At 35.9% G+C, this 24,236-nt stretch overlaps 3 protein-coding genes across 5 annotated transcripts; 1 reads left to right on the forward strand and 2 right to left on the reverse strand.

Annotated features, from left to right (window-relative positions):
• Positions 1-1,337: 1,337 nt before the first annotated feature.
• su(w[a]) (suppressor of white-apricot) lies at positions 1,338-8,517 on the reverse strand. 2 transcript variants are annotated; one of them, XM_081974718.1, is made up of 15 exons: positions 8,203-8,517; positions 7,980-8,155; positions 7,745-7,920; positions 7,473-7,686; positions 7,332-7,417; positions 4,808-5,081; positions 4,223-4,393; positions 3,388-3,534; positions 3,041-3,101; positions 2,840-2,989; positions 2,699-2,790; positions 2,340-2,655; positions 1,877-2,275; positions 1,608-1,823; positions 1,338-1,555 (listed from the first exon to the last, which is right to left on the reverse strand). In XM_081974718.1, the coding sequence occupies exons 1-15, from the start codon at positions 8,385-8,387 to the stop codon at positions 1,432-1,434; spliced, it is 2,787 nt and encodes a 928-aa protein (XP_081830844.1). In that variant the 5' UTR covers positions 8,388-8,517; the 3' UTR covers positions 1,338-1,431. The 2 variants fall into 2 exon arrangements, with proteins under 2 accessions (XP_081830844.1, XP_081830843.1); XM_081974717.1 differs by having other exon boundaries at positions 3,041-3,140.
• A 144-nt stretch (positions 8,518-8,661) lies between these two features.
• Positions 8,662-21,161, forward strand: Spt5 (Transcription elongation factor subunit Spt5). Of its 2 annotated transcripts, XM_081976522.1 has the most exons (16): positions 8,662-8,792; positions 11,207-11,928; positions 11,987-12,170; positions 12,225-12,330; positions 12,383-12,543; positions 12,595-12,673; positions 12,737-13,016; positions 13,501-13,622; positions 13,733-13,978; positions 14,069-14,178; positions 19,273-19,704; positions 19,759-20,035; positions 20,125-20,244; positions 20,306-20,332; positions 20,401-20,714; positions 20,771-21,161. In XM_081976522.1, the coding sequence occupies exons 2-16, from the start codon at positions 11,237-11,239 to the stop codon at positions 20,900-20,902; spliced, it is 3,282 nt and encodes a 1,093-aa protein (XP_081832648.1). In that variant the 5' UTR covers positions 8,662-8,792; positions 11,207-11,236; the 3' UTR covers positions 20,903-21,161. The 2 variants fall into 2 exon arrangements, with proteins under 2 accessions (XP_081832648.1, XP_081832649.1); XM_081976523.1 differs by lacking the exon at positions 20,306-20,332.
• LOC145727099 (regulator of microtubule dynamics protein 3-like) lies at positions 20,977-24,166 on the reverse strand. Its single transcript, XM_081976529.1, has 9 exons — positions 24,008-24,166; positions 23,222-23,390; positions 22,991-23,168; positions 22,819-22,942; positions 22,686-22,754; positions 22,221-22,298; positions 22,017-22,170; positions 21,752-21,965; positions 20,977-21,691 (listed from the first exon to the last, which is right to left on the reverse strand). The coding sequence occupies exons 1-9, from the start codon at positions 24,051-24,053 to the stop codon at positions 21,632-21,634; spliced, it is 1,092 nt and encodes a 363-aa protein (XP_081832655.1). The 5' UTR covers positions 24,054-24,166; the 3' UTR covers positions 20,977-21,631.
• Positions 24,167-24,236: the final 70 nt, after the last annotated feature.

Below are 24,236 nucleotides of genomic sequence, written 5' to 3' on the forward strand. Positions count from 1 at the left end.
AGTTTGGACTATCATTGAGCTTAATTTATGGGATTTTGGTTGATGAAAAAAACTCTGACATAAATGCACCGCCACTGTACTATACAGGGTGGAAAAGAAGCGCGTGCAAAAAATGTGAAATTTTCAAGTAGTCCCCAATTGATGAATAATTTGTTTTGGGTTAGTTTTAACTTATTAAGGAAGTGTTGTTTAGGTCAATATCTCGGGACATTTTTGCCTGTTTCCCAATTAGCATCCTGTGACTCAAGAAATAGCGATGTATCCAAAAAATGCGACATAGCAGTGCTCAATCTCGAATTAAGGCAGAGTAGCTCATTTTAAGTCACGTGTAGGTCCCATATTATGTGTCGCATAATTTTAACTCAAGTCTTTTAACCGATAGAGCCATACAGGGTGTTTAGAGACAGTTAAAGTGGAAGAACAATTTGTGCAAACAATTTCAAAAGTTTCACTCACTGTCGCTGGACACCCTGTAAGGTCTTACCAAATATGGGGCTTGTCCTGAAAAGTACTCAGATTATGTAACAGATAATGTTGAACATACAACGGCATTTGAGTGATGGATACAAACCTGCTAATTTATGGCTTAATTCAAGATTGAACACTGTTTTGTCCATTTTCCGGAAAAATCGATATTTCGTCGGACACATGACGTTAATTAAGAAACGCCCAAAAACCCGAGTCCCGAGGTAATACCCTAGACAACAAGTTCCTAAGTAAGAAAAAAGTTTAAATTATTTATTAGTAAAGTGGCTGTAATTTAATACTTTTTTTGCGCACGTTCTTGTCCTACTTTGATTGTCTTTAGTCACCCTGTATGATCTTATTGGTCATGGGGTTGCTTCAAAAATTATGTAAAAGATATAAAATGACACATAAAAAGCTGCTGCCATAACTTAATTCGAGCTTGAGCACTGTAATGTCGTCTTTTTTGGATAAATCAATATTTCTTGAGACATGGGACGTTAAGTGGGAAACGCCCACAAAAGGGCCCAAGATATTGACCTAAAAACACTTCCTTATGTTAAAAAAAAAAAATTTGGTCAATTGGAGACTACTTGAAAATTTCACTTTTTTGCACGCACTTCTTTCACACCCTGTATAAGGCAGTTAGAGTGCATTAAAGCAAAAGTTTTTACATCAGTAAAGAGCCAATCAACCAAGCTCAATGACGGTTTAAAAATGACCCAAAAATACCACTGTCCCGGTTGACGTGGCGAGCAGTTTAGTTACCAATTCATACCCCGGACTTCAAAATCGTTCTTACCTGAAGCATTATTATACAACTTTCTTTAATTTACTTGGAATAGTGCCAAGCGAAACATTAAACAACAGACTTAATTGCATCCATCATTTATATTATATACAAATTAATATACATATACATTATGTACGTTATGGTTTCCTTATAGTTAAATAGTGAGTCTTATGTCAAGAACTGTTTATAGAAATATGTGACTTAACTGAACTGCTTCTACTCCTGCTCCTTTTAGACCGCGAAGATGACCTGGATCGTCTGTGTCTTTTTGACTTCTTCTTGGACTTTGAACGTTTCCTACGCAAAATGTTTAGCTAGATATAATGGAGCTTAGAACGCAAAAATTTACCTTTTATGAGATTTTTTCTTTTTATCCTTTTTCTTCTTTTTGTCTTCGTGTCGCTGTCTGCTTTCGCTTCTTTCTCTATCTTTTGTAATGCGGCTTCTATGTCTTTCTCTCGACCTCGATCTACGACTGGACCGACTCACTGACTTTGACCTACTTTTGCATCGTGACGACGACTTCTCTTTTGTCCGGCTTTTCTCTCTTGTTGTACTCCTTGATCTAAATCAACAGTTTCATGAATCCGTACAAAACAAAAATGGAACCACACTCACCGAACTATGATAACACTATCATCGGAACTTCTTCGGCTATGTGAGGGTGAATAACAGGTTCTGGGTTTGGTTTCACGACTTGGTGATTTCGTAGCCGACTTTAATTTGAGGAACATGGCAGCCTTGCGTTTGCGTTCTAACCGGCGTGCTTTCTCTTTTTCGTCAGCCTCCTTCTCCTCTCGATTCACTTGGATGTCTTTTTCCAGCTGCAGCATCTCGAGAATAGGGTCGTCTTTTTCTAGAGTTCCATTTTTCAGTTTCAGTTCATCTCCGGTTTCAAACATATCAATCGGGATGGATTTGTTCTTGGAGCGGCGTTTTGGCGACGTTCCATTTCTTTCAGTGGATTTGGATCGGGATTTTCGTTTCCTAATCGGTGCAGGTGATTTGGTACGCGATCTAAATAGAGTAAGAGTGAGCCAGTGTTTTGTTTATAAAAAGAATCAAAGTAAAAGGACTTTACCTGGAGCGAGTTTTTATAGTTGCAGCCACTTTAACCTTATCATGTACTAGTGAGTCTGGCAACAGTGTAATAAGCTCCGGACATCGGGCTTTAATTTCCTTATTCTTGAGTAACTCTTCACTAAGTGTGTTAGAGCCTGTTATCTCAGTTTTTACTGGCACTTGAGGCGTTGCGATGTTGACTTTTGCATTATTTGCTGGACTTTTCTCACCTTCCTCGTCCGAGGAATCTTCAACCGGTAAAGCACTCCTAATCTCCTTCTGGTGCTCCTCTTTGGGCTTCTTAATCGAAAAACTGACAGGCGCTACGACAGATACTAGAAAACAACCTGAATTTTGTTCACAACTTTGTTAACTCACTTGGCTGTTTTTTGTTAACTTTAACGGGGATTGATTTCTTTTCTTCAGCTTTCTTCACTTCAGGTTCACCCCTCAATTTGGATAGTTTTATTCTGAAAATCTTAAATCAGTACTTGCTAACTAAACTTAAAAAAAACTCACTTGTAGTAGGGGTAGAATTCGTGATCAGATTTTAAGAAGAAAAACCGTGGATCCTCCTTTTGTTTGATAATTTCCTCAAATTGCGCCCCGTTTTTCATGACGTACTCTGCCATTTTGTCTATGACAGTTTGCAGCTCGGACGGTGGATTCCTAATTAAATACTATTACCGCAACACTTAAAACACACTTTACATTTCTTACTTGACAGATTGATCGGACTTAACAACAGTTTCTTCTTGTTCAGAATCTTCGTCTTCACTTCCTGATCCATACGCAGCCAAAGAGAGTAAAGGTTTATTTACTGGAATTTTCACAGTGAATAACAACAGTAAATAGTGTTTTGAGATTGTGTGAATATACTTAAGTTTCATGGATATTGTCACAAATAGATATTTCCTACAGTTAAATTTTATGCCCCAAAGCACAGAATAGCTAAGCTTTCTGTGCTTAAAGTTTCTGGGAATACATAATTGCTTATTCTAAAAATTTGCCTACTAAACTAAAGGAAATTGCTGTTTGGAACAACATTTAAACAACTCTTTCACTACCTTCATTAGGATCATATTTGACCAAAGTAACTTTCTTGTCTCCAGTCTTCTCGACATTAGCCGCCAAAGTTGGTTCCGCTTTGACCGGAGGTAATTGCGGTACGTTAGCGGTGTAAGGATTGATGCCGTCTTTATTCACGTTGGATACTGAAAGTTTTGAGGTTTTCGTTTAAATGTAATGAAACTTCTATAAAGGCCGTTTGAGGCTATTCAATTTTTTATACAAGATTTTGAACAATTTTCTGTAGAAGGTAGATTGGATAGTGTCAATTGGCCCGAAAATTGATTAGGATTGAAAAATGGACGAAAAATAGAACCGGTTCTATTTTTCAGCCAATTTCTAGTTTAGGGATCATGGGCCAACAGAAAACAAACAATTTTCTAATCTTCAATAAAATTTGGTACGAAAAAAACCTAAAGTCTAGGTGCACGTTACGAGAGGAATACTGAAGCAAACAGGAGAATAGACCATTTGATTTAGATCATCCATGACTTTTCTTAATTAATTAAAAACCAATCCAAAAACAGTAACACATTAATCAATTAAGAAAGCATTTTTCTGTCTAATTGCATCCAATATAGGATTATATCTTGGCTGTAATGTAAAACAATATAAATTTTGATAGGAACTGCAAGTTTGTTTTGGTCTATTGTTCAAGATCTTGTATAAGAAATTGGATAGTCACGTAAAACGGCCTTTATTAAGCAAGCCACTGTAATTGGCGGTTACGTCATCTAGTTTGTTATCTCTCAAACGAATTTCATATTTGTCTTACAGCGACATGTAAGATAAATAAATGGACGTAACCGCCACTTGCCCTGGTTTGTACCTTACCTATTTGGGCGTAGGAATTATTATTGTTAGAACTAGTCTGGGCTTGCTGCTGCGCTTCTTGCATTTGTTTCTGGTGATGTTGTACAAATTGCGCCCAGGCCAGTTGATGAATGTAACTTTGCATGTTTGAGTCTAACTGACTGAAGTTCATCGGTAAACCCGAGTATAACGCTGAAAATGTTACTTAATTTATACATGACTAGTCTCTATAGACAGAATAATAAATATTTTGTTTTATTTTAAAGATTCTATCTATCCATCTAAACAGCCTTAAACATCCATCTTTGGATATCCTCCTCCTCCCTCCCTCGCCTCCTCTTGTCTCCTCCATGTTTCTCTACCGTTGCTGTTGTTATTTTAAAGATAACTAATTCTAACATCTTGCCAAATAGCTAAATAGCTCTAGTGATGTAATAAAATTTCAAAACCTTATTTTCTCAATTGCTATAACTGAAAGTTGCACAGACACGACGTTAATAAGCTGTTCCAAACCACTGATTTCATATAAATTTGGCAACAGCAAACTCAAGCTCTCTTACTTGTCCAACTTATAGAATACTAAAATAATTTCAAAGTTTTACTTACCTCCTTGTTCACTATTGATCACAGAATGCCTCCAGTACTCATAGAACTGTTGCACATAATAATACTGATGGTACTGTTGTTCTAAAGTCATTTGATTAATGATCTGCATTTGATTGGGTGTTTGTTGTTGAACAGTGGCTGGGCTCTGAGAATCGGGTAGAGTGTTTCCACCAAGCCCCGCCCCCTGAATCCGATTGACCAATTGGGAGTAGGCGCAATCAGCGGACGGCCGATACGGCACGCTGGTTAGCTGGGTCTGCGTCGGGGGCGTGCCCTGTTCGAAAGAAAAAGCAAGTGTTATCGATTGTTCTCAACAGGACCTTCTAAATAAAGGTCTTGGCGTGGAAATAATCTCCAAGTTAACCAAGTAGCTTGCCAAATATCTCCCGTCCAAAGAATTGTACTTTTTTCTTTAATTTAACCGGATTCAGGTGATATTTTACAAGGTACTTGGAGTTGTCGAGCAATCACCAGCAGCGAGCGTAAGCTGTAAATTCAATGTTTGCTGCAGAAGGTAAGAAATCTTCGTTCCGTCTTCTTTTAGTCTGGACTCCTCTCCTTATTGGGCGGGTAACCACTTACCCCGCAGTCGGACGAAAATAAATGGCACGATCACAAAATAAAATAGTTTAAACTAAAAAGGGGAATTTGCTCGTTTTGATTATTAGATGAAAATCTAGAAAATCCCTGGGAGGAAGCTGAAAAAGCTTTTCGTCGCTGTATGGCTAATGTTCAAACATGCTGCAGATAAAAATGACACCTGTAACATAAAAAATGCTTTATTCATGACATACTACATGAAGTCCACTGATCATGAAAACCATTGACAAGTTGTATTAAAAGCTTTCATAAACACTGGACTCAATACTACAGGGTACATTACAGGTCCAAAGAAACTTGTTTAGTAGTTACAAACCTTGTCATATAAATAAAATTATTATGTTTAAACCTGTAATTACCAAATACTACTTTCAGCACAAAAATTATGTTTTAAGGATGTTTTCTTCTTTTTTCCAAGAATATTTATAAATTCGGCAAGTACCTCTAAACATCAATCATTTTGTGTTTTTTGATATTATTAATGATTTTCAAGCTCATAGTAGTTAAAACCAGCAGATTTTCAGCTTTAAGATGTTCAACTAATGCCAGGTCCACATTAAACGGACAAAACAAAAACAAAACTTTTTTAAAACTTTAATGCAACAAAACATTTTCAAAACAAAGTTCACATCGCAGACCATTTATTAAAAACAAAACAGCAGCAAACATTCCATGTTTCAGTTTTGTCTTTGCAGTCCACACTGTAGCATGTTTCCTTACCGTTTTCGTACTGAAGAACGATTTCGTATTAATGGCTGGTTATTATTATGATTTGTTAAATTTCAAGAAGAAAAGAAGATGTTTTTGGGTGAGACCCACTTTGCGCAGACAAACGAGTCACGGAGTCGTTTATTCTTGTCCTTAAGAAAATTCATAAGCGCATATCCAAAGCATTTTGATACGAACTTTTGTACCGCGCCAGACTTTTTGTACTGCTGGTAATTCCTTTTTTCTCTTTAATATTGAGAGTTAAAATTTCTTATTTTTCTTTCAATTTCTTCCCCTGATACATTCAGAGTTGGTCCAAATTCCTTTATCCTTTTCACAAAAACTATTGACCACGCGCCAAAGATATTCAGTTCCCCATAAAGCAAACAAAACAGAAACCCTTTGATGTTTACCGACAAGCAAGGGGACTCAAAATTTTTGGGGAATAAGGCGACAAAAAAGTTGCTGAAATGTTCCAACTTTGTTGCAGAATTGTTGAAAAACGAAAAAAGATGAAAAAAGTTTCTGTTTTGTTTCTCCTTTGTCAGTTTAATGTGGACCAGCATAAAGGTTAATGAGTAGGTATGGCAGGTAATGAATGTTTAGCAAAAGTGCATTATTATAGATGCTTTCATATTTTATAATTTAGAAAATTCTTGGTGTTGCCACACTTTAAGAATTGTAGTGAGAAACAAAAGTAATCTGGACACACTGGATGATTTTTATTTATTAATTGTTTGTAGTTCCAATTTTTTTATATTACAATTTTCTATTTTGATAATATTGACTGTACAGCCAAAGCTGAAGGACAAAAAAATGCAAAAATACTTCTCAACATTACTAAATTTCAATTTAACTGCACATGTCATAATGTAACCACTAAGTGACTTGCTCCAGAACTAAATCTTGAGAAACTCAAATGCAACTCAAAACAAAATTTACTCAAATTATCCTGCAGCTCAAATCAAACAAATTTTGTGCTGAATGTAGTTCCAATTTTGGAATAATTGACACAAACCTGAACAGTAGGCTAATCTATTAATACAATATTACATTAACCAGTTTAGAACAAACCTAAAGGTTAAGCAATATAGTAAATCAAGTTTATCCCACCACTGAACACTGACTATTATCACCCTCAAACTGTAACCTAAAGGAGTCTCAAATAAGAGCCAAACTTTTCTATTAAACCTGAAAACAATTCAGAGGCACCTACCGGTTTTGCAGTTGCTGACAGCAAGCTAGGATGAAGGTAGTGAGAGTTTTTGTCATCAGATTCAGAGTTGTCCTGCTGATTTGCTTCTGAAATCATAATTTAATAATACAAACAAAAAACTGTTTGTGAAAGTAGTCAAACCTGGTTTCTTTTCACACTGGGGCTGATATCTGCCATTCTTAAAAGCAGCCAACAAATGTCTGTAGAATTTGTAAAGTGGGTCATGCACTGTCAAGAAACTGAACTGAGGATTGTCTGCTTGCTTGGCTTTGATAAGGATTTCCATTTGAGGGCCTTGACGACTCACAAATAAGGCAGTTTTCTCAATTCTTGCATATTCTTTCATTGTCTTTGGCTTTAAACACATTTTACAGTAAATGACTTGATTTTTATAGCTTATCATAAAAACTTACTATGTTAATGTCAACAGGAACATCTAAATTTGGTGAGGGTTTGTACAGTTCATCCTCTTCTTCCTTCTCAGGAACTGTTGGAATACCATCCTTTTCAGGTTCTTCTTTTTCAGGTTGTAGTGAAGCATTATAGTCAAATGCTATGGCATTAGTTTTCTGTCTTTTGGCTACTTCTTCTGCAAATTTCCAGTTTCGGTTAGACAGGAATTATACTTGTAACTCTACCTTGACATGCCTTTGTACATTTCCTCTTCTTCCTCATTGATTTCTAAAGAGTAATATCTTTCTCTGTCACATCGTTCCTCAAGTTTCTTCTCCGATTCGCTTAAACCAAGCCAACGTAATGTATCATACCCTTCCCGGCTTGCCTCATAGCTTCTTATGTCTGACAAAGTCCCTCGACCATCATACCTACAAACCAACTGTAGCAATGCTTATAAAATGTTTTGTGTCGTTACCTGTCGATTTTTAAACTATCATCACCCATCCAGGGAATAAGGTGTTTGCCCTGGTCTATATATTGAGCCTTTTCATCATCCCTGAATATTTTGCAAGAGTACCCAAACACCAACAACTGATCCAAGTTTTCTTCCACACGTTTCTTACGTAAAATACCGGAATCCGACGAACCCCATTGCGACATTTTCGTTATTTTATATTTATTCACAAACACTTACACACAATCCAAATTTTTACATTTTTCTTCACATTGGGCCCATTGGGGTTTATGAAGATAAATAATAAATCTTTGCTTTTTTTCCTTTTCCTTATTGACAAAGTTTGACACTTTCATATGACTGATATCAGTATTTTTATGCCTATCACGTGACTTATTAGCTTCTGTAATTTAAATGTGTCACGTGATTACTACTAAAACATCGCGTGGCCGGCAGAAGTCAAATGTCATTTTGCCGAAACCGAGACGGAAACATGCGAAACGGTAAACACAACCAAAATGGAGCTCCTGTTTGTAGTGTTTCCAATTTGTTAATTTATTTTTTAAAAGCAAAGTGTTTATTAGTTTTGGAAAGTTTGTTGCAAATCACTGGTAAGTGACCGTTCTTCTAATTTGTATTGTGGCGTTGGACAATGCACTTCGTAATTTTTAATTTTTTTTATTTAACTACCACCCTAGTACTAGCCCTAGTTCTTAAAAAATACACAATCCACTACAATCCTTTATGTAAGAAAAAATTGAATTAACCATGAAAAATAACAAGTTCTAAATACATATAACTTAAAATTAAAAATTGTACCATCTGTTTTCAAGCAAATATGTTGGCCAACAGTGCATTTTAGTAAAGGCCAAATATAGGTTAGCTTTTAGTTAATTTTTAATTATTTCATTTTATTGTTGCTTTCAGTGTCTATTTTATAAAAAAGAAAGGTAGTTAATAAACTGTTATTCTGTTATTTCTCTTATTACGTAAGTGTTGAGGTAATTATTATTAATTTTCAACATTTGTTGGACAAAGGGTTCTTTTGTAAAGGGCATTTAAGGGCCGCTTGCACTGACATATTTAAGAGCACCCTAAGGTTTTAATTTGACTGTGACATTTTGCACATGACCTAGCACAGTCAAATCACTACATAGCCTAAGTAGAGCTTAAGGTGTTCCTAAAATATCAGTGCCAAGTAATCTAAAAACTAGGATTGTTTAATCCTTAACCTTCACTTGCACTGTCAAACTTTAGAGCAAGTTTAAGTTATGTTATATGTGGTTCACCCTGTGAAAATACTGGTGAAAAAGTTATAAGTAGTCTGCATCATCCTTAACTTGAGCTTGGCTTAAAGTGCAATAAGTGACAATTGTTAATATAATACCACTTCAGTATAAATAGTAAATCTAATAACTTTACCCAAAGAGTTTCAAATCCAATGTTGGCCTTATTGGTTCTTTTGAAATAGTGTAACTTAGCCCCAGTTTGACAATCACAGTATAATGCTAAGTCCACATGTGTAGCATTTGAGTAAATCATGGCACAGTTTGTAGTTTGTAATTGCTCAAAAAATCTGCTTTTTCTTGTTTGATGACTAACAACTATCAATAGTGCTGCAATTTATGCAAAAGCTGCACATGTGGAGTTACTATTATGTTATTGTTATTGTCTCAAAATTGTCTTTTTTGTTCAGGGAGAGACATAATTTGCAGAAATTAAATTTTAAAATAGTTAATTTGATTTGGTAGTTAAATGTTAAATTTGACTTGGAATGTTGCTATCAATGAATAAAAAAATATAGCAGGAAGGAGCAATACAATCAAAGAGGAAAACAAAAATAGGGGACAGTATGGCGCCGTAAACTGTCAGAAAATCACACACAAAATCCACTCGTCAATTCAACTAATTTAAGTTTGCAAAAATTAATCTTTAATGGACCCAAAAGCAAAACAAACAAAAACAACAAATCTTTGTGGTTTTTAGCTAACTTCACATACCACCAAATATAAACAAAACTGTTTTACGACTACCGCGCAGTAGGTGAATGTGGGGGACACAGATGGCGACTTACGTCCCCGGTCTCTTAATGCACAAATGGGCGATTTGCTACCTCCTGATACTTGTTCTTTTTGCTCCCAGGTTGCTATGAAGTCTTTTTTTATGGTTTTCATGTTGAATTGATTTAAAAACCTTGAAATAACAATGTCAGGTCTGTTTTCATTATAATTGACTTAAAAATTGTGATATTATGCTATTAAGTAAAATGTCATGATTTTCATGTTATTTAAAACTTGAAAACCTCAGATTAATTGCTATCAAGTCAATTGTCATGATAATTGACTTGAAAAGCTTGAAATTGTGTTATTAAGTCAATGTTTCAAGATATTTGACTATCAAATTGACTTGAAAACCTTCAAGTGTAAGTGTAAGTTATTAACCCAATTTCCATGATAATTAGACATTCAGCATGATAATTAACTTGAAAATATTGAAATGATATTATCATGTTAGTTTTTATATGATGAATATGATTTTTATGGGTTTCATGTTATTCAAAACTTGAAAACTGATCTGGTACCTCTAAATAATTGCTATCAAATCAATTTTTATTATAATTGCCTTTAATTCCTTGAAATGATGGAACTAAGTCAATTTTCAAGCTATTTGAAGTGACTTCGACAATTTTTGGAATGTGGGTTTGGATCAATTTTTATAATTGACTTGAAAACCATGAAATTGTATTATAAAGTCAATTTGCATTTAAATATATGGTCTTCATTCAATTCCCCTTACAAAAAAAATCATTAAAAGTTCATTAAAATTATTCCTGGATGTATAGATTGAACCTAATAAACTATTGCTGCCTTTGCCTTACTCATCTCTTGTATTTGCTTTTAGTGGTAATGCATTCTCAACAATTTGCAATTTAATATTTGCTAAAAAAGTATACTTGCAAAAAAATTACTATTAAATTTATATTTCTTTGTGCTTAATTAACAATAAATATTTGTTTATTTTACAGTTTTTGTACCCGATAGGGTAGAATTTCAACATGTCAGACTCTGAAGGTAGCAATTACTCAGATCGCGGATCTGAAGCTGGTTCAGTAAGATCACGCAGTTCAAGGGGTAGTGTCAGATCGCGTAGAAGCAGATCCGGATCACCTTCAAGATCTCGTTCGCCAAGCAGATCACGGTCAAGAAGTGGGAGCGTCCGTTCCAGATCTCGATCAGCGTCTCGGAGTAGATCTAGAAGTCGCAGTAGAAGCCGAAGCGGCTCACGGCGATCCGGCTCCGAAGCTAGAGAAGCTTCTGGACCTGAAGATGTTCAAGAGGAAGAAGAGCCTGACGGACAGAGTTTACGAGATAGCGAGGAATATGACTCAGAGGAGGACGACAGTGATGGTGGGAGATCGAAGAAACGCAAAAAGAAGGACCGATATGGTGGTTTTATTATTGACGAAGCGGAGGTGGATGACGAAGTTGAAGATGAAGATGAGTGGGAGGATGGTGCCCAGGAAATGGGAATAGTTTCGAATGAGACTGATGAAGTTGGGCTTACTGCCCGGGAAATAGAAGGACGGCGTCGAGGAACGAGTTTATGGGATGCCCAGAAAGAACATGAAATTGAAGAGTATTTGCGTAAAAAATACGCAGACGACGGTGCTGCTATTAAGCATTTTGGTGATGGCGGTGAAGAAATGTCTGATGAAATCACTCAGCAAACTTTGCTGCCTGGTGTAAAGTAATGTCCAAAACCAATACAATACAAACTAGTAGTGTCAACACTGTTTGCTTTCTAGGGATCCTAATTTGTGGATGGTAAAGTGCCGACAAGGCGAAGAAAAAGTGACCTGCCTGCAGTTAATGCGCAAATTTTTAGCGTACCAAAACACAAATGAACCACTTCAAATCAAGTCAGTGGTGGCTCCTGAAGGAGTTAAAGGGTTTATCTACATTGAAGCCTACAAACAACCTCATGTTAAGGTAGGATTGAGAAGTTTAAGCGTATTTTTAATTAAAAAAAAAAACAATGTTTAGGCTGCAATGGAAAATATTGGCAACTTGAGAGTGGGAATTTGGAAACAGCAAATGGTTCCCATTAAAGAAATGACTGATGTTTTGAGGGTGGTCAAAGAACAAACAGGTTTGTGGTAGCAAAACTTGTGATTATCGAAATTTATGCAGAATGGTTTCAGGCTTAAAATCAAAGCAGTGGGTTAGGTTGAAGCGTGGCCTCTATAAGGATGACATAGCCCAAGTTGACTATTTTGACATGGCTCAAAATCAAGTCCACTTGAAGATCCTACCGCGTATTGACTACACTAGATTACGTGGTGCTTTAAGAACTACACAATCAGTAAGTTGATAGTCTGAATAGATGTTAAAGTTACAAAAATGCGTTTTACAGGATAATGAAGCTGAAAAAAGGAAGAAGAAACGTAGGCCTCCTCCGAAACCTTTCGATCCTGAAGCCATTAGAGCTATAGGTAATTTTGCCTCTAATGCGGCACTAGTCTTTAATTAATCACGCGATAATATGAATTTTGCAGGTGGAGAGGTGACTTCAGACGGTGACTTTCTAATATTTGAAGGCAACCGTTATTCAAGAAAAGGATTTCTTTATAAGAACTTTACTCTTAGTGCGGTTATTGTGGATGGAGTGAAACCCACTCTGGCTGAGTTGGAACGGTTCGAAGAACAGCCGGAAGGGATTGATTTGGAGTTGCCTGCTGAGAAAGAAGATAAAGGAGTCACGCATTCGTTCAGTGCCGGCGACAACGTGGAAGTGGTGGAGGGAGAATTGATAAATTTGCAAGGAAAAATCTTAACGTAAGTTCGGACGCATTTACTAACATTAAATTGTGATTTAAAAAATTGAACATCATTTTGTTTGGTTATTTTTTTGTGTAGACCATAAAATAGGTGACTTTGACATATCGTGACGATATTTACTTTGAGATCGTTTGTACCGTTTAGTAAGTACAAAGTATTGCCTGTGAAAGTATTTTCAACAAACTTTAGATTGAAACTGAAACTGAACTGAAAAAACTGTAAAACTGTAAACAATAATTATTGTGGCAACAGTGTCTCTCTTTACAAATAAGGATGCACCTATTTGAACTGTTATTGACGTCATCCTGGAGTGGTCTAAGCAGTGACAATTACAATTTTTTGGACATTTAAAAATATTGTTTTGCTTTATTTTTGAACAAATACAGCAGCAAACATATTCAATCTATTACATATGAAAATTTAATGAACCGCATTCTAAAATGGCTTAAAGATTTTTAATTTTTCTCTGGTAAACTTTCAGTATTGAAGGCTCCACTATCACGATCATGCCAAAGCACGAGGATTTGAAAGATCCGTTAGTCTTTCAGGCGAGCGAGTTGAAGAAATATTTCAGGATGGGAGATCACGTTAAAGTCTTAGCAGGTCTGTAATTTGATATTTTATTTTATTTATTATGATCAAGTTGATAAAGTGGCTTGGTTTTGGATTTGGTTAAACTGGTTCATCTATCTGTTTATTTGAAATGGTTTTAGGACGTTATGAGGGTGATACCGGCTTGGTAGTGCGAGTGGAAGCAAACCGTGTTGTTTTGATTTCTGATTTGACAATGCACGAAATGGAAATCCTGCCCAAAGACTTGCAACTGTGCAGTGACATGGCCAGTGGTGTGGATTCATTAGGCAAGTTTGAGTGGGGCGATTTGGTTACTTTGGACGCTGAAACTGTTGGAGTTATTGTCCGGTTAGAGAGGGAGAATTTTCACGTTCTCAACATGCACGGTTAGTAGTCTATGAAAAGTGGAAATAGTGCCGATTAGGCGTGTTTTCTGATCTATAAAAATACAAGACTCTTTGTAATTAATCTATTAGGTAAAGTGGTGGAGTGCAGACCAGGTTCTCTACAAAAACGAAAAATTAACCGATTCCTGGCCGCATTGGATTCCTACAGGAATAGCTTACACAGACGCGACATGGTTAAGGTGAGGATATGATTCTACTATTTCAAACAGTTTGTACTTAAAGTCATTAAGGGACATTCACAAGTATACTGAAAATCAAACAAAATTAGTATGACGTCGCAGTCGAAAAAATTGACAAGAAGGTTTAGTCAAGAAAAATAATCTCAAAAATTGTTAGAGGCTTAAGTATTTGTCCTGAACTTATTAAGAAGTATTTAGCATTGTCAGAGGCTTCTAGAGGATTGTTTTTGAAATGTCAAGGCCTCTAAATAGCACTGTAAACCATCCGAAAATTACCAAAAATCTCTACCATTGTCCTAAACATTCCAAGAATTTTTTCATGCAAATAATATAAGTTTATTGAAGAACGTCATAATAATAATAATAAACTCTTTATTGCTAGCACAATTACAAAATAACATAAGCAACGTCACAAAATACAATTCCAGGTACAACAAAAGAGTACCCACTGGTTAATAATTGACACTAAATCTATTCAGCAAATGTGTACAGACACTTTTCCAACAGGAAGCTTATGACAGATTTTCTATTTTTTTTATATTTTCAATTGACTTAACTAGGTAACTAGGAAGCAGTTGATATGCTTTGATTGCTTTGTGTTGTGGCCCCTTTCGAAATAAGGTTGATTGATGTTGGGGAATTCTCAAATCTCCCCTTGTTCTTGTGACTGAAGTAAGATTGTTGTCATACTTGTCCATGTTGAGCACAAAAAGGTGCGGGTATTTTTTAACAAACATTACTAGAGACAAATAATATGTAAGTATTCCTAGTTCCTTAAAGTATGGCTTACATGATGTTTGTGGAGATAATTTGATTATAAATCTGATTATTCTATCTCTTATCCGTCGAAGAAGTGCACAAAGACTGCTCAACTTTGCACGTAATCTATCGGTTTGATGATTCCAACGCAGTGCTGGGTCGATATAGACGCCTAGAAATTTTACGCTATCGGTACATGGAAGTGATTTATAGTTTATATGGACATACCCAGAGCTGTCGGTAGTTGAATTACTTTAATTGGAAAATGTAGTTCAATTAATTTTAAGTAATTGAACTACTGTAATTAGATTACTTTTCAAAAACAATAATTGTAATTGATTTTTCAATTACTCCGCAAAAGTAGTTGTAATTGGTAATTGATTTTACGATTTGTTCTGTAATTGAACCACTTTGAAAGTAGTTGAATTACTTTCAGAGTAATTGAATTACTCTCAGAGTAATTGAACTACTTTCAGAGTAGTTGAATTACAAATAATGTTAAAGGACTTCGATTTTCAACTTGAAACGTATCGCACGTCTGTTTCGTGGGCGCCATTTTTGTCGCTAAGAAACCACGTTTCTTGAAACGGTGTTCAGAGAAATTTGAAGTTGACGACCGAATTCCGCAGCCGATCGAGTGGAAATGTGGGGCCTCTAAGTGGAAAAGTCGATTCCTAAAGGTCTACGGGGAATTGTCTTGTGCGGTGCACTTCCAGGAGGCGGAAAGGGTGAAAACCTAGGTCAAGACCACGTGGATGTGACAGTGATGGTTATAGTTTCCACGAGGAATGACTATATCTTTTATTCGGATCGTGCCCTTAATCGCTCTTAGACTTTTTTGTGTACACATATTAGTATTTTTTGTAAAATTCTGCAAGCGGGAGGGATGAGAGTTTCTCAGACGCACGCAAGTGCCTCTTCCGCGGAACTTTAGTAATCGTGTATCGCGTAATCGCGCTGTTAAACTGGCTGAACGTCTCATTGACGAGTGGCCATCGTAACCACAACACACAAATAATGTTAAAGTAATGGAACTACTTGTTTTTGAGGTTAGATACGATTGTTGTGTTTTGCGCGGTCGAGAAGTAGCGGTTTACTGAACCGGATTCAGAGCGGCGTTTTGGTTGGGTAAATGAAAAAATAGAAAAAAGTTAGAAAGTTGCGATTTTTGCTGCCTGGTGTAGTATTTTGTTCTCTTCATTTTAACATTAAACAACGCTATAGGTTGCATTTAATTTTTTTGAGTTAGGCGGTAAAATAATATTTCTTTGTAGAAAGCGCCACCTGTGGACGAAAGAAAACAACTTTAAATAATTATTTATGGAGCATCTAATAGAAAAAAACCTGCTCTTTTCAATGGTGCCAAACTTAATGTTCTACGACAAAGGGTTTCGAAGTTATCGCAGTTTTTTAAAGCAACTTTTGACTTACCCCCACCACTTTAAGTCAAGAAATGGAGAAAAAAGGTTTTAATCAAAGTTGTTGCTAGTAAACGTAGGTTCCGTTTGCAAGTATTTTCAAAGTGCATTTGTATTTGAAATTTTGGAGATATGCACTTTTTTAAGTTAAAGTTGTTAGTACGCCCTCTTGAGGACATTTCCTGAAACTGAAAATATTTTCTAGCGATTCTTTTGGCCCCTTTTTATAACAAAATTTTTTTTTTCAAAGCTCTACGATTAACCGTTAAGTCAAAAAAGCCGAGTGCCACTCTTGTTTGGACACCCTGTACATTTACTACTGCCAATAAATAAATTACTTTTTAGTAGTTCAATTACATTTGAGTAGTTCGATTACATTTGAGTAGTTGAACTACTCTTGAGTATATAGAAGCCATTTGATCAATACTTTTACCAAAGTGTAGAAGTCCGGTCTTGTCTGAATTCAAATTTAAGGAATTTTTATTACACCATTCTAGCATCTCTCTGACTATCCGGCAGGAATCAGTAGACAATTGATTGATGGATGGTCTACAGACAATAACTGAAGTATCATCCGCATATTGACATATTTTGCCTCTTTCTAGGGCTACTTTTTAATCATTCACATACAAAATGAAAAGTAACGGCCCCAAAATTGAACCTTGGAGTACATCCTGATTTGTTGTGACAGTTGTGGAATAATAATATCTACCTTCGTATCTGACACAAACATTCTGTTTTCTATTTGTCAAGTATTGAACTAATCAGAGAAGCACTTTGTCCCCTTATACCATAGGATCGTACTTTATTTAAGAATATATCATGATCAATTGTGTCAAATGCTTTTGATAGATCAAAATAGTTATAAGCCAACCTTGTAGGTACGACAATGTATTATACTGTTCTCGCGGTCTGAGTTTACCCATGCGTCATCCCCCTGTGATTTAGAAGTAGACATGCATTATTGACTTCATCCTTGTCTATTGTTCACTTTCAGAAAGGGTAAATATCTAAGTGAATGTGTTCCCGAAAAAACATTTACTGATTAGCGCTTCTATTTCAGTCATTGTCAGTTTGACAACCATCGAAATTTATTTGATTTGTTTACTATTAATTCTTTTCCGTTTCTTTGTGTTGTTAATCATTTATAAAGTTTTCTATTTACCACACCACCACAGTTCTTTTAAGAGCTATTGTTTCTACGCTTTTAACATTCTGTAAGTACTTTCATAATAGTATTATTAATATTTTAATTTTTTTATGTCGGCTGTCACGATCTAACCAAAATTGGCACAATTACTAACCTGTTTTGAAAAAAAAGTGGGAGTGTCTATTATGATTTTTATTTAGCCATTTGGTTTTTCCTAAATTCGTAATTACTTACTATTACAGTATTTTTTTAGATAATGCCTGGAAAAATTCTCTACAGACAAACCCAGCAGTTAATTCTTAACCTTTGTGAATATTTTGAATTGGAAAAAACTAATGGAGGACCTTTAGAAGCTTTATCATCTGTTCAGGAAGAAAATAAGAAATTTTAAGACCTTACATATTCTTACTGATGTATTTTTTGATACTAGAAGGTTGCAGCTGCTTTGAAAATTTCCCGCAAAACTGTTTATTCGATTCGGAAAAAGCAAGCAAGTAATCTTATGATTTCCTCACCTAGAAAACCTAAATCGAGTCGTTATCGGCGGGTCAAGACCACTGATTTATCTGAAAGCATTAAAATGGATGTTCGAAATACATTATATGATATGTACAACGATAGTATGTTAATAATAGTAAAATATATCTACTTTTGTAAGAAACATCTATTAACATTTCATTGTTTCCAGAGACTGAGATTTTTTGGGTTGCATTATAGATTTTTCATACAAATTTCTTCAAACATATTAATAATAAAGTCATAGAAAAAATAAAATAAGCGTCTAAAATGTTTTCCAGCGGGTTTAAAATAAAATTAGTGGATTGCAACCTGAAAATGAGATATGAGATACTACAGCATCACTCAGAATGTCTTATTGAATTTTTAATTTGTTGTATTTATTTTAGAGAAACATGTAACCATCCAGAACCTAAATCAAGAGCTTAAAGTTAAAGAAATACTACATATTGTGATACATCTCTGCGAATTTTGGTAAATAAATTAGGTTTCAAATTTAGACGGGATTCTATGATCCAAACGGAGACTTCTCATAAATAAAAAATGTTATTTCGGTCAAGATATTTTTGATTTGCTTTGGTATAAGGTTGTTTTAGTGCAAATTTGCAGTCAAAGATCTCTAGTTTCTGACTGACAATACACGCAAAATTTTAAACGTGACGAAGCTGTAGACACGCCCTTTTCTATAATATGAACACAACAGGTTTGTTGACGAAAACTTGATTTGATTCATAATGATTATAAATGACGTAGCCTTCGTGACGCACGGGTAAACTCACTCCGCGAGAACAGTACCTATATTGCAAGTTCAGTGGATCTCTGAGTTCAGAAACCAAACTGGGTTTCAGAAAGTATAGAGTGTGCATCCAAAAAATGCACAATTTGGCTGTAGATGGCTTTCTCAAATACCTTTGAGAACGCTGAGAGCAAAGAAATTGGTCGATAATTGGAGGCGGACTGTTGTTCGCCATTTTTGAAAATTGGCACAAGTTTAGGTACATTTATTTGACTCAACATTAAAAATATTCCAAGCAGCTTTCATGGTCATCAACATTTAACTGAAACTGATTTTACTCATTCTAGTTTTAGGTTCAAGGTTTTTTTGAAAACAACAGTTTCCAGGGTAAATTAAAAATGCAAACTCAAAATCATCAGTTCATGAAATTATTATTTATTATATAATTCGTCCAAACGTTAACAAAAATAACTTACTTAATGATTATATTAAAATTCATTTACTTTAAAATCTAGGTAATAGATGGTCCACACTCAGGATTCTCGGGTGAAATCAAACACCTCTATCGCAATTACGCTTTTCTGTATTCGGTGGAATTTCTACAAAACGGCGGTATTTTCGTGTGCAAAACGAAGCACTTGCAATTAGCCGGTGGTAGTAAAATTGTACCCAACGCTGAATTGGGTACCGGAATGGAGTTTATGTCTCCACGGAGAAGCTCCCCCATGCATCCTTCAAGTGGCGGTGGCGGTGGAGGTGTGGGCGGTTTTGGAGGTGGAGGCGGTGGAGGACCTGGAGGAGGACGTGGCAGAGGACGGGTCTCACGCGACCGAGATATTATCGGGACTACCATTAAGATTACAAAAGGGCCTTATAAAGGCAACATTGGAATTGTTAAGGATGCCACGCAGAGCACAGCTCGTATTGAGCTACACACGTCTTGTCAGGTGCGTAATCATTCCAGATTTGTGGAAGTAATTTAATTAGGTGGATTTTGGCAGACAATTTCCGTGGATCGGAATCATATAGCGGACGTAGGAACCCCAGCCAAGGACGGTTCGATTTCGAGCTACGGTCGTACACCAGCTTATTCAGGCAGTCAGACTCCTCTTTATCGGGATATTGGCAACAAAACTCCCATGGCAGACTCTGGGTCTCGTACTCCGTTACATTATGGTTCTATGACACCCATCCATGATGGTTCCAGAACCCCTAACGCTAGTTCTGAATGGGATCCCAGCGTACCCAACACTTACCCATCTCCTGCCTATAATCCAAGTAAGTGTGTTTGAAAATTCTCAAAATGTGAAAAACTAGTGGGTTTAACTGTTTTATACTAAAGAAACATTTCTATTTGTTTGTTTAAGGTACACCTGGTGGTATGAATCCACCATTTACCCCTCAAACTCCAGGCGGCGTCTACGAAAGTTCGTACAGCCCTTACGGTGGGTACCAGAGCGCCATCTCTACACCTTCGCCTGCGACTGGTAAGTTTGTTGTCAATCTTTCTTTTTGTTTGTATACTCAAAATGTGAATTACTTTACAAGCAAGCCCATTTGCAATCCATGACCCAGGTAACCAACATGACTAGTTTTGCAGGTTTCAAGTATCCAATTTGTTAAATTTATGTTCAATGCAATAGGTTACGGGCAGTCTCCGGCTAGTAACAACCCATACAACACACCGAGCTCAGGCTACAGCCCTACGATGCCCTACAATCCTCAGACCCCAGGTGCTGGCTTGGATGTGCTGCCAATGACAGATTGGCACACTGTGGACATTGAAGTGCGCATCAGAGACAGCCACGATGACGCCGGATTAGTAGGACAAACTGGTGTGATTCGAAGTATATCAGGGGCGATGTGTTCAGTGTTTTTGCCCGAAGAAGACCGCGTGGTAAACATCCTGGCCGATCATTTAGATCCGGTTAGGCCTCAGAGGGGCGACCAGTTTAAGGTACGCTTTTAAGGTTTATTCGAACTACTCAAACGTAATATTCCAACTTTTTCCAGGTTATAATTGGAGAGGAACGAGAGCAAACTGGCGAATTACTGTCTATTGATTTACACGAGGGTGTAGTTAAAATTAAGGATGACATCACTATGTTGCCCTTGCAAAATTTGTGTAAAATGCGAAAAATGTAGAAAAGTGGCTTTACTGCTCTAGAGGAAGCTTGTGCTAATTTCATTAAGAAAATGAAGTGAAGTAATAAAATTGATTATAGGTTTTGATTGTATATTTTGTATGCAGTTTACAGAACAAAGCTACACCAGGTATATTTTTGTTTACATCAGTAGACTCTACCATAGGTACTACATCTTAACAAAATATATAGGACAATGGAATGACTTTTATGTAAATAAAAGCAGTATTGAGGGTAATAAACATATTTCCATGAGATAACAGGCTTTATAATTATTCTAGAAGTTGCAACCAACTTTGCTTATAGTGTAACATTCCCAACTATAGGAAAAGTTGGTTAATTTAGCAACATCGCCTAAATACCAGAAAAACAATTGATAATTTTTTTACTACAGTGTTATACAAGAAAGTTATCGACGTTTTTCCATATTTCGTCACTTTACCACACAATACATTAAAATAAAATGAGCATAAAATTTTCAAAGTGAGCTTCAATATAATAAATACCTAACCTTAATTCTGTATTCTCAGGCTAACATTAAAACTTCCAGGGCCTCATGAAAAATTCAGTCTTAACCATTAAAACAACTAATTAAAAAAATATCCAATAAATGTGTAACATACACCGTAAAAATTAACAACAAACTACAGACAAATTAAACACATACAATAATTAACCGGACCAACATATTCAGTAAAACCTTTTCATAAAACTAAACAGAAAACTGTTACTACCTATAACTGTTGTACTTTTCAAGTAAATCACTAATTTCCAGGTCCAGCTTTTCCTCCTGCAATATAATTTAATTTTTAAGCAGTATTTCAGTGATTAAGCAAAACAAAAAACTTACGGGACTTGTGCTGCGGCCAGACTTTGCCTTTTCCAACCATTCTACAGCTTCCCTGTACTCTCCCAAAGCAATTTTGCATTTAGCAATCATTAACCTGTTGTCTTTCCATTCAAAGGAAGACAATCTTTCTGCTTCCAAAAAATGTTGACAGGCTTCCTCAAAACTGGCAGTGGGAGGTTCACCAAAAAAGGCTGCCGCCACTTTTCTCTCATACCTAATTTATACTGTTACACTTAACCAGAAAGTGACACAAGTAAAAAATTACCATTTTAAACCGGCAACTTCATACTCAAACCTTCCCAGCATGTAATGCAAGGAGCCATCTTCAGGGCTTATGGACATTGCTATATCTAAATGCTTTTTAAACAGATGACCATCATTTATTCTCTCTTGGAGTGATACCAGCTCACTCCTGCTTCCTAAGTGTTTTGAAGTGAAAATCGAACTGAACAAGGGAAATTAGACTTACCTATTAACACAGCATACCATTTATGGACTTCAGCATGGTCTGGGGCAATGGTTAGTGCAGAGGTACATGCTTCAATACCTTTTACAAAGTAATCATTAATGACATTTTTTAACTTAAAATTGAAATATACCAATCTGATAGATTTCATATGATTAATTTCCAGTTAGATTTTGAGTTTAGTTTGGGCTTTAAAAGTACAGTTTTTCATGTAAGGTAAGTAATCTTTTACTTTTATACACACAAATTAATAATTTTGACATAAAAACTTGCAGATTGACATAAATTTTAAATGGAGAGTAGGTGTGGCTGTTAGTGCTCAGCTTCAATGCCTCATCTAGCAGGAACTAAATGTAAGTAATACCTACTTATACAATGTTCAGTTATTAGGATATTATCATCCTTAATGAAATAATAAACTACCAGCTATTTAATAATAATTATCATGTAAATTAATACTAAACTTACCTTTAGACAGTTTGCTGTGCATATCTGCCTTATCTTCACATTTATCTGCAAGTTTATGATGAGCCTTTCCTAAAAATCCCCCATAAACTTCTTTAAAAAAAAACCACACAGGGATAAAGCAATCTTAAAATACCTATCCTGTATAACAGCTCAGGATTATTGGGATTTTCTAAACAAAGGTCTTCTAACTTTTGCAATGTTTCCTCAATTTCCTCTACATCTCCTACATCTAAATTCCTGTCCAACTCTTTTAAAATCTACAAGCCATTAATTATTGAACATAAAAGTGTGGCACTATTACCTACCACATCAAAGTTAACAGTATTATTAACAGCTAGACTAGTCTCATCATCACTTAAATCATAAAACTCCAAGTCAGAACTATCAGCATTGGAAGCACTCAAATACTCATCTGTAGTACCAGTTATCACAGAGTTTGTTCTCTGACTGCTCAACCTATTTGACCTCTTTGTGCGAGTTTTACTGCAATTTACAAGACTTTTCCTAAGCCCCCAAAACACTTTAGTTTAACTTACCGTTCAGTACTCTGTTTACTTTGCAGGGTTTGCAATTCACTCTTTAGTACTGACATCTCTTTTTCCAGTCTGGCCAAGTCTTTGGCCATGGCGTTACGCATTTTGTCTTGTCGATAATGCTCGACTAGGAACATCCCTGCTGCACCAATCACCCCCAACACTGCAGCCCCTAAGAAGGCATTTAAACTGATATTGTTTTGAAGGGACATGTTTTGTGTACGACTGGTTGCGTTTTAGAGGATCATTACTTTAATGATCGCATTAAAGGTCAAAGTGCAAGTAATGAAATCCTATATACATTCAAATCGAGTTAAATTAAATACAAGTATTTATTTTACCAGTTTGGTAGTATTATAAAAAATTTGATGGGACGATGGATGGGAGAAAAAGTGAGGTTAGAGATAAATGCCACTGTCACTAATATTTTGCTGCGTTCTGCGATTGTTCGTTTTGACGTTCTATGAGGAGCGACCTCTACTGTGACGTCACGATGACATAATTTGACAGGTGATTAAATTATATTTTTTCTAAATTACCTCATCGTGACGTCATATTTGCTCCTGCTCAAGTGCTCATTTCACGGAGTTGGATTGAAAGCGGCAGCACCGTAGACGAGGACGTTCCGTAGTAATACTGTACTACCTACTTCAGTCGATTAAAAATAATTGTATTTGATAATTAGATGTTAAATGACCTTTGAGGTCCAAAGTTGACTAGAAACTGAGTTTGTCGCTTTATCACAGTATCATTTAATATAAATACATCCCGTATATTTGGTGTCCTTACCAGCGGTAGCAGCAACTTGCCAGTCTTTTAGTTTTCTTTGAAACATAATTTTTCCACTGTTATCGCACACCAAACACGACTAACAGATTTTCAAAAAAATACTTGTTGATCCTTGGCCACTCCATTCAATACTTATCTTTAATTACATACCGTAAACAGTGGAACTACTTGCATACGCAAAACTGGAAATTATCTTTTTAAATTTTATCGCAACATGTGTGAGATTGTG

This window comes from Ips typographus, linkage group LG3 (genome assembly GCF_016097725.1).
Source record: "Ips typographus isolate SLU linkage group LG3, UJ_Ityp_2.0, whole genome shotgun sequence".
NCBI lineage: Eukaryota > Metazoa > Arthropoda > Insecta > Coleoptera > Curculionidae > Ips > Ips typographus.

Bases quoted from the DNA above. Each gene is read 5' to 3' on its own strand.
- Spt5 (XM_081976522.1), top strand. From the start codon at position 11,237: ATGTCAGACTCTGAAGGTAGCAATTACTCAGATCGCGGATCTGAAGCT. The intron at 12,331-12,382 runs GTTTGTGGTAGC...GAATGGTTTCAG, and splicing joins GGTGGTCAAAGAACAAACAG to GCTTAAAATCAAAGCAGTGG. The intron at 13,017-13,500 runs GTAAGTTCGGAC...GTAAACTTTCAG, and splicing joins TTGCAAGGAAAAATCTTAAC to TATTGAAGGCTCCACTATCA.
- LOC145727099 (XM_081976529.1), bottom strand. From the start codon at position 24,053: ATGTTTCAAAGAAAACTAAAAGACTGGCAAGTTGCTGCTACCGCTG. The intron at 21,966-22,016 runs GTAATTTTTTAC...AGTATAAATTAG, and splicing joins GAAGTTGCCGGTTTAAAATG to GTATGAGAGAAAAGTGGCGG. The intron at 21,692-21,751 runs GTAAGTTTTTTG...ATTATATTGCAG, and splicing joins CTGGCCGCAGCACAAGTCCC to GAGGAAAAGCTGGACCTGGA.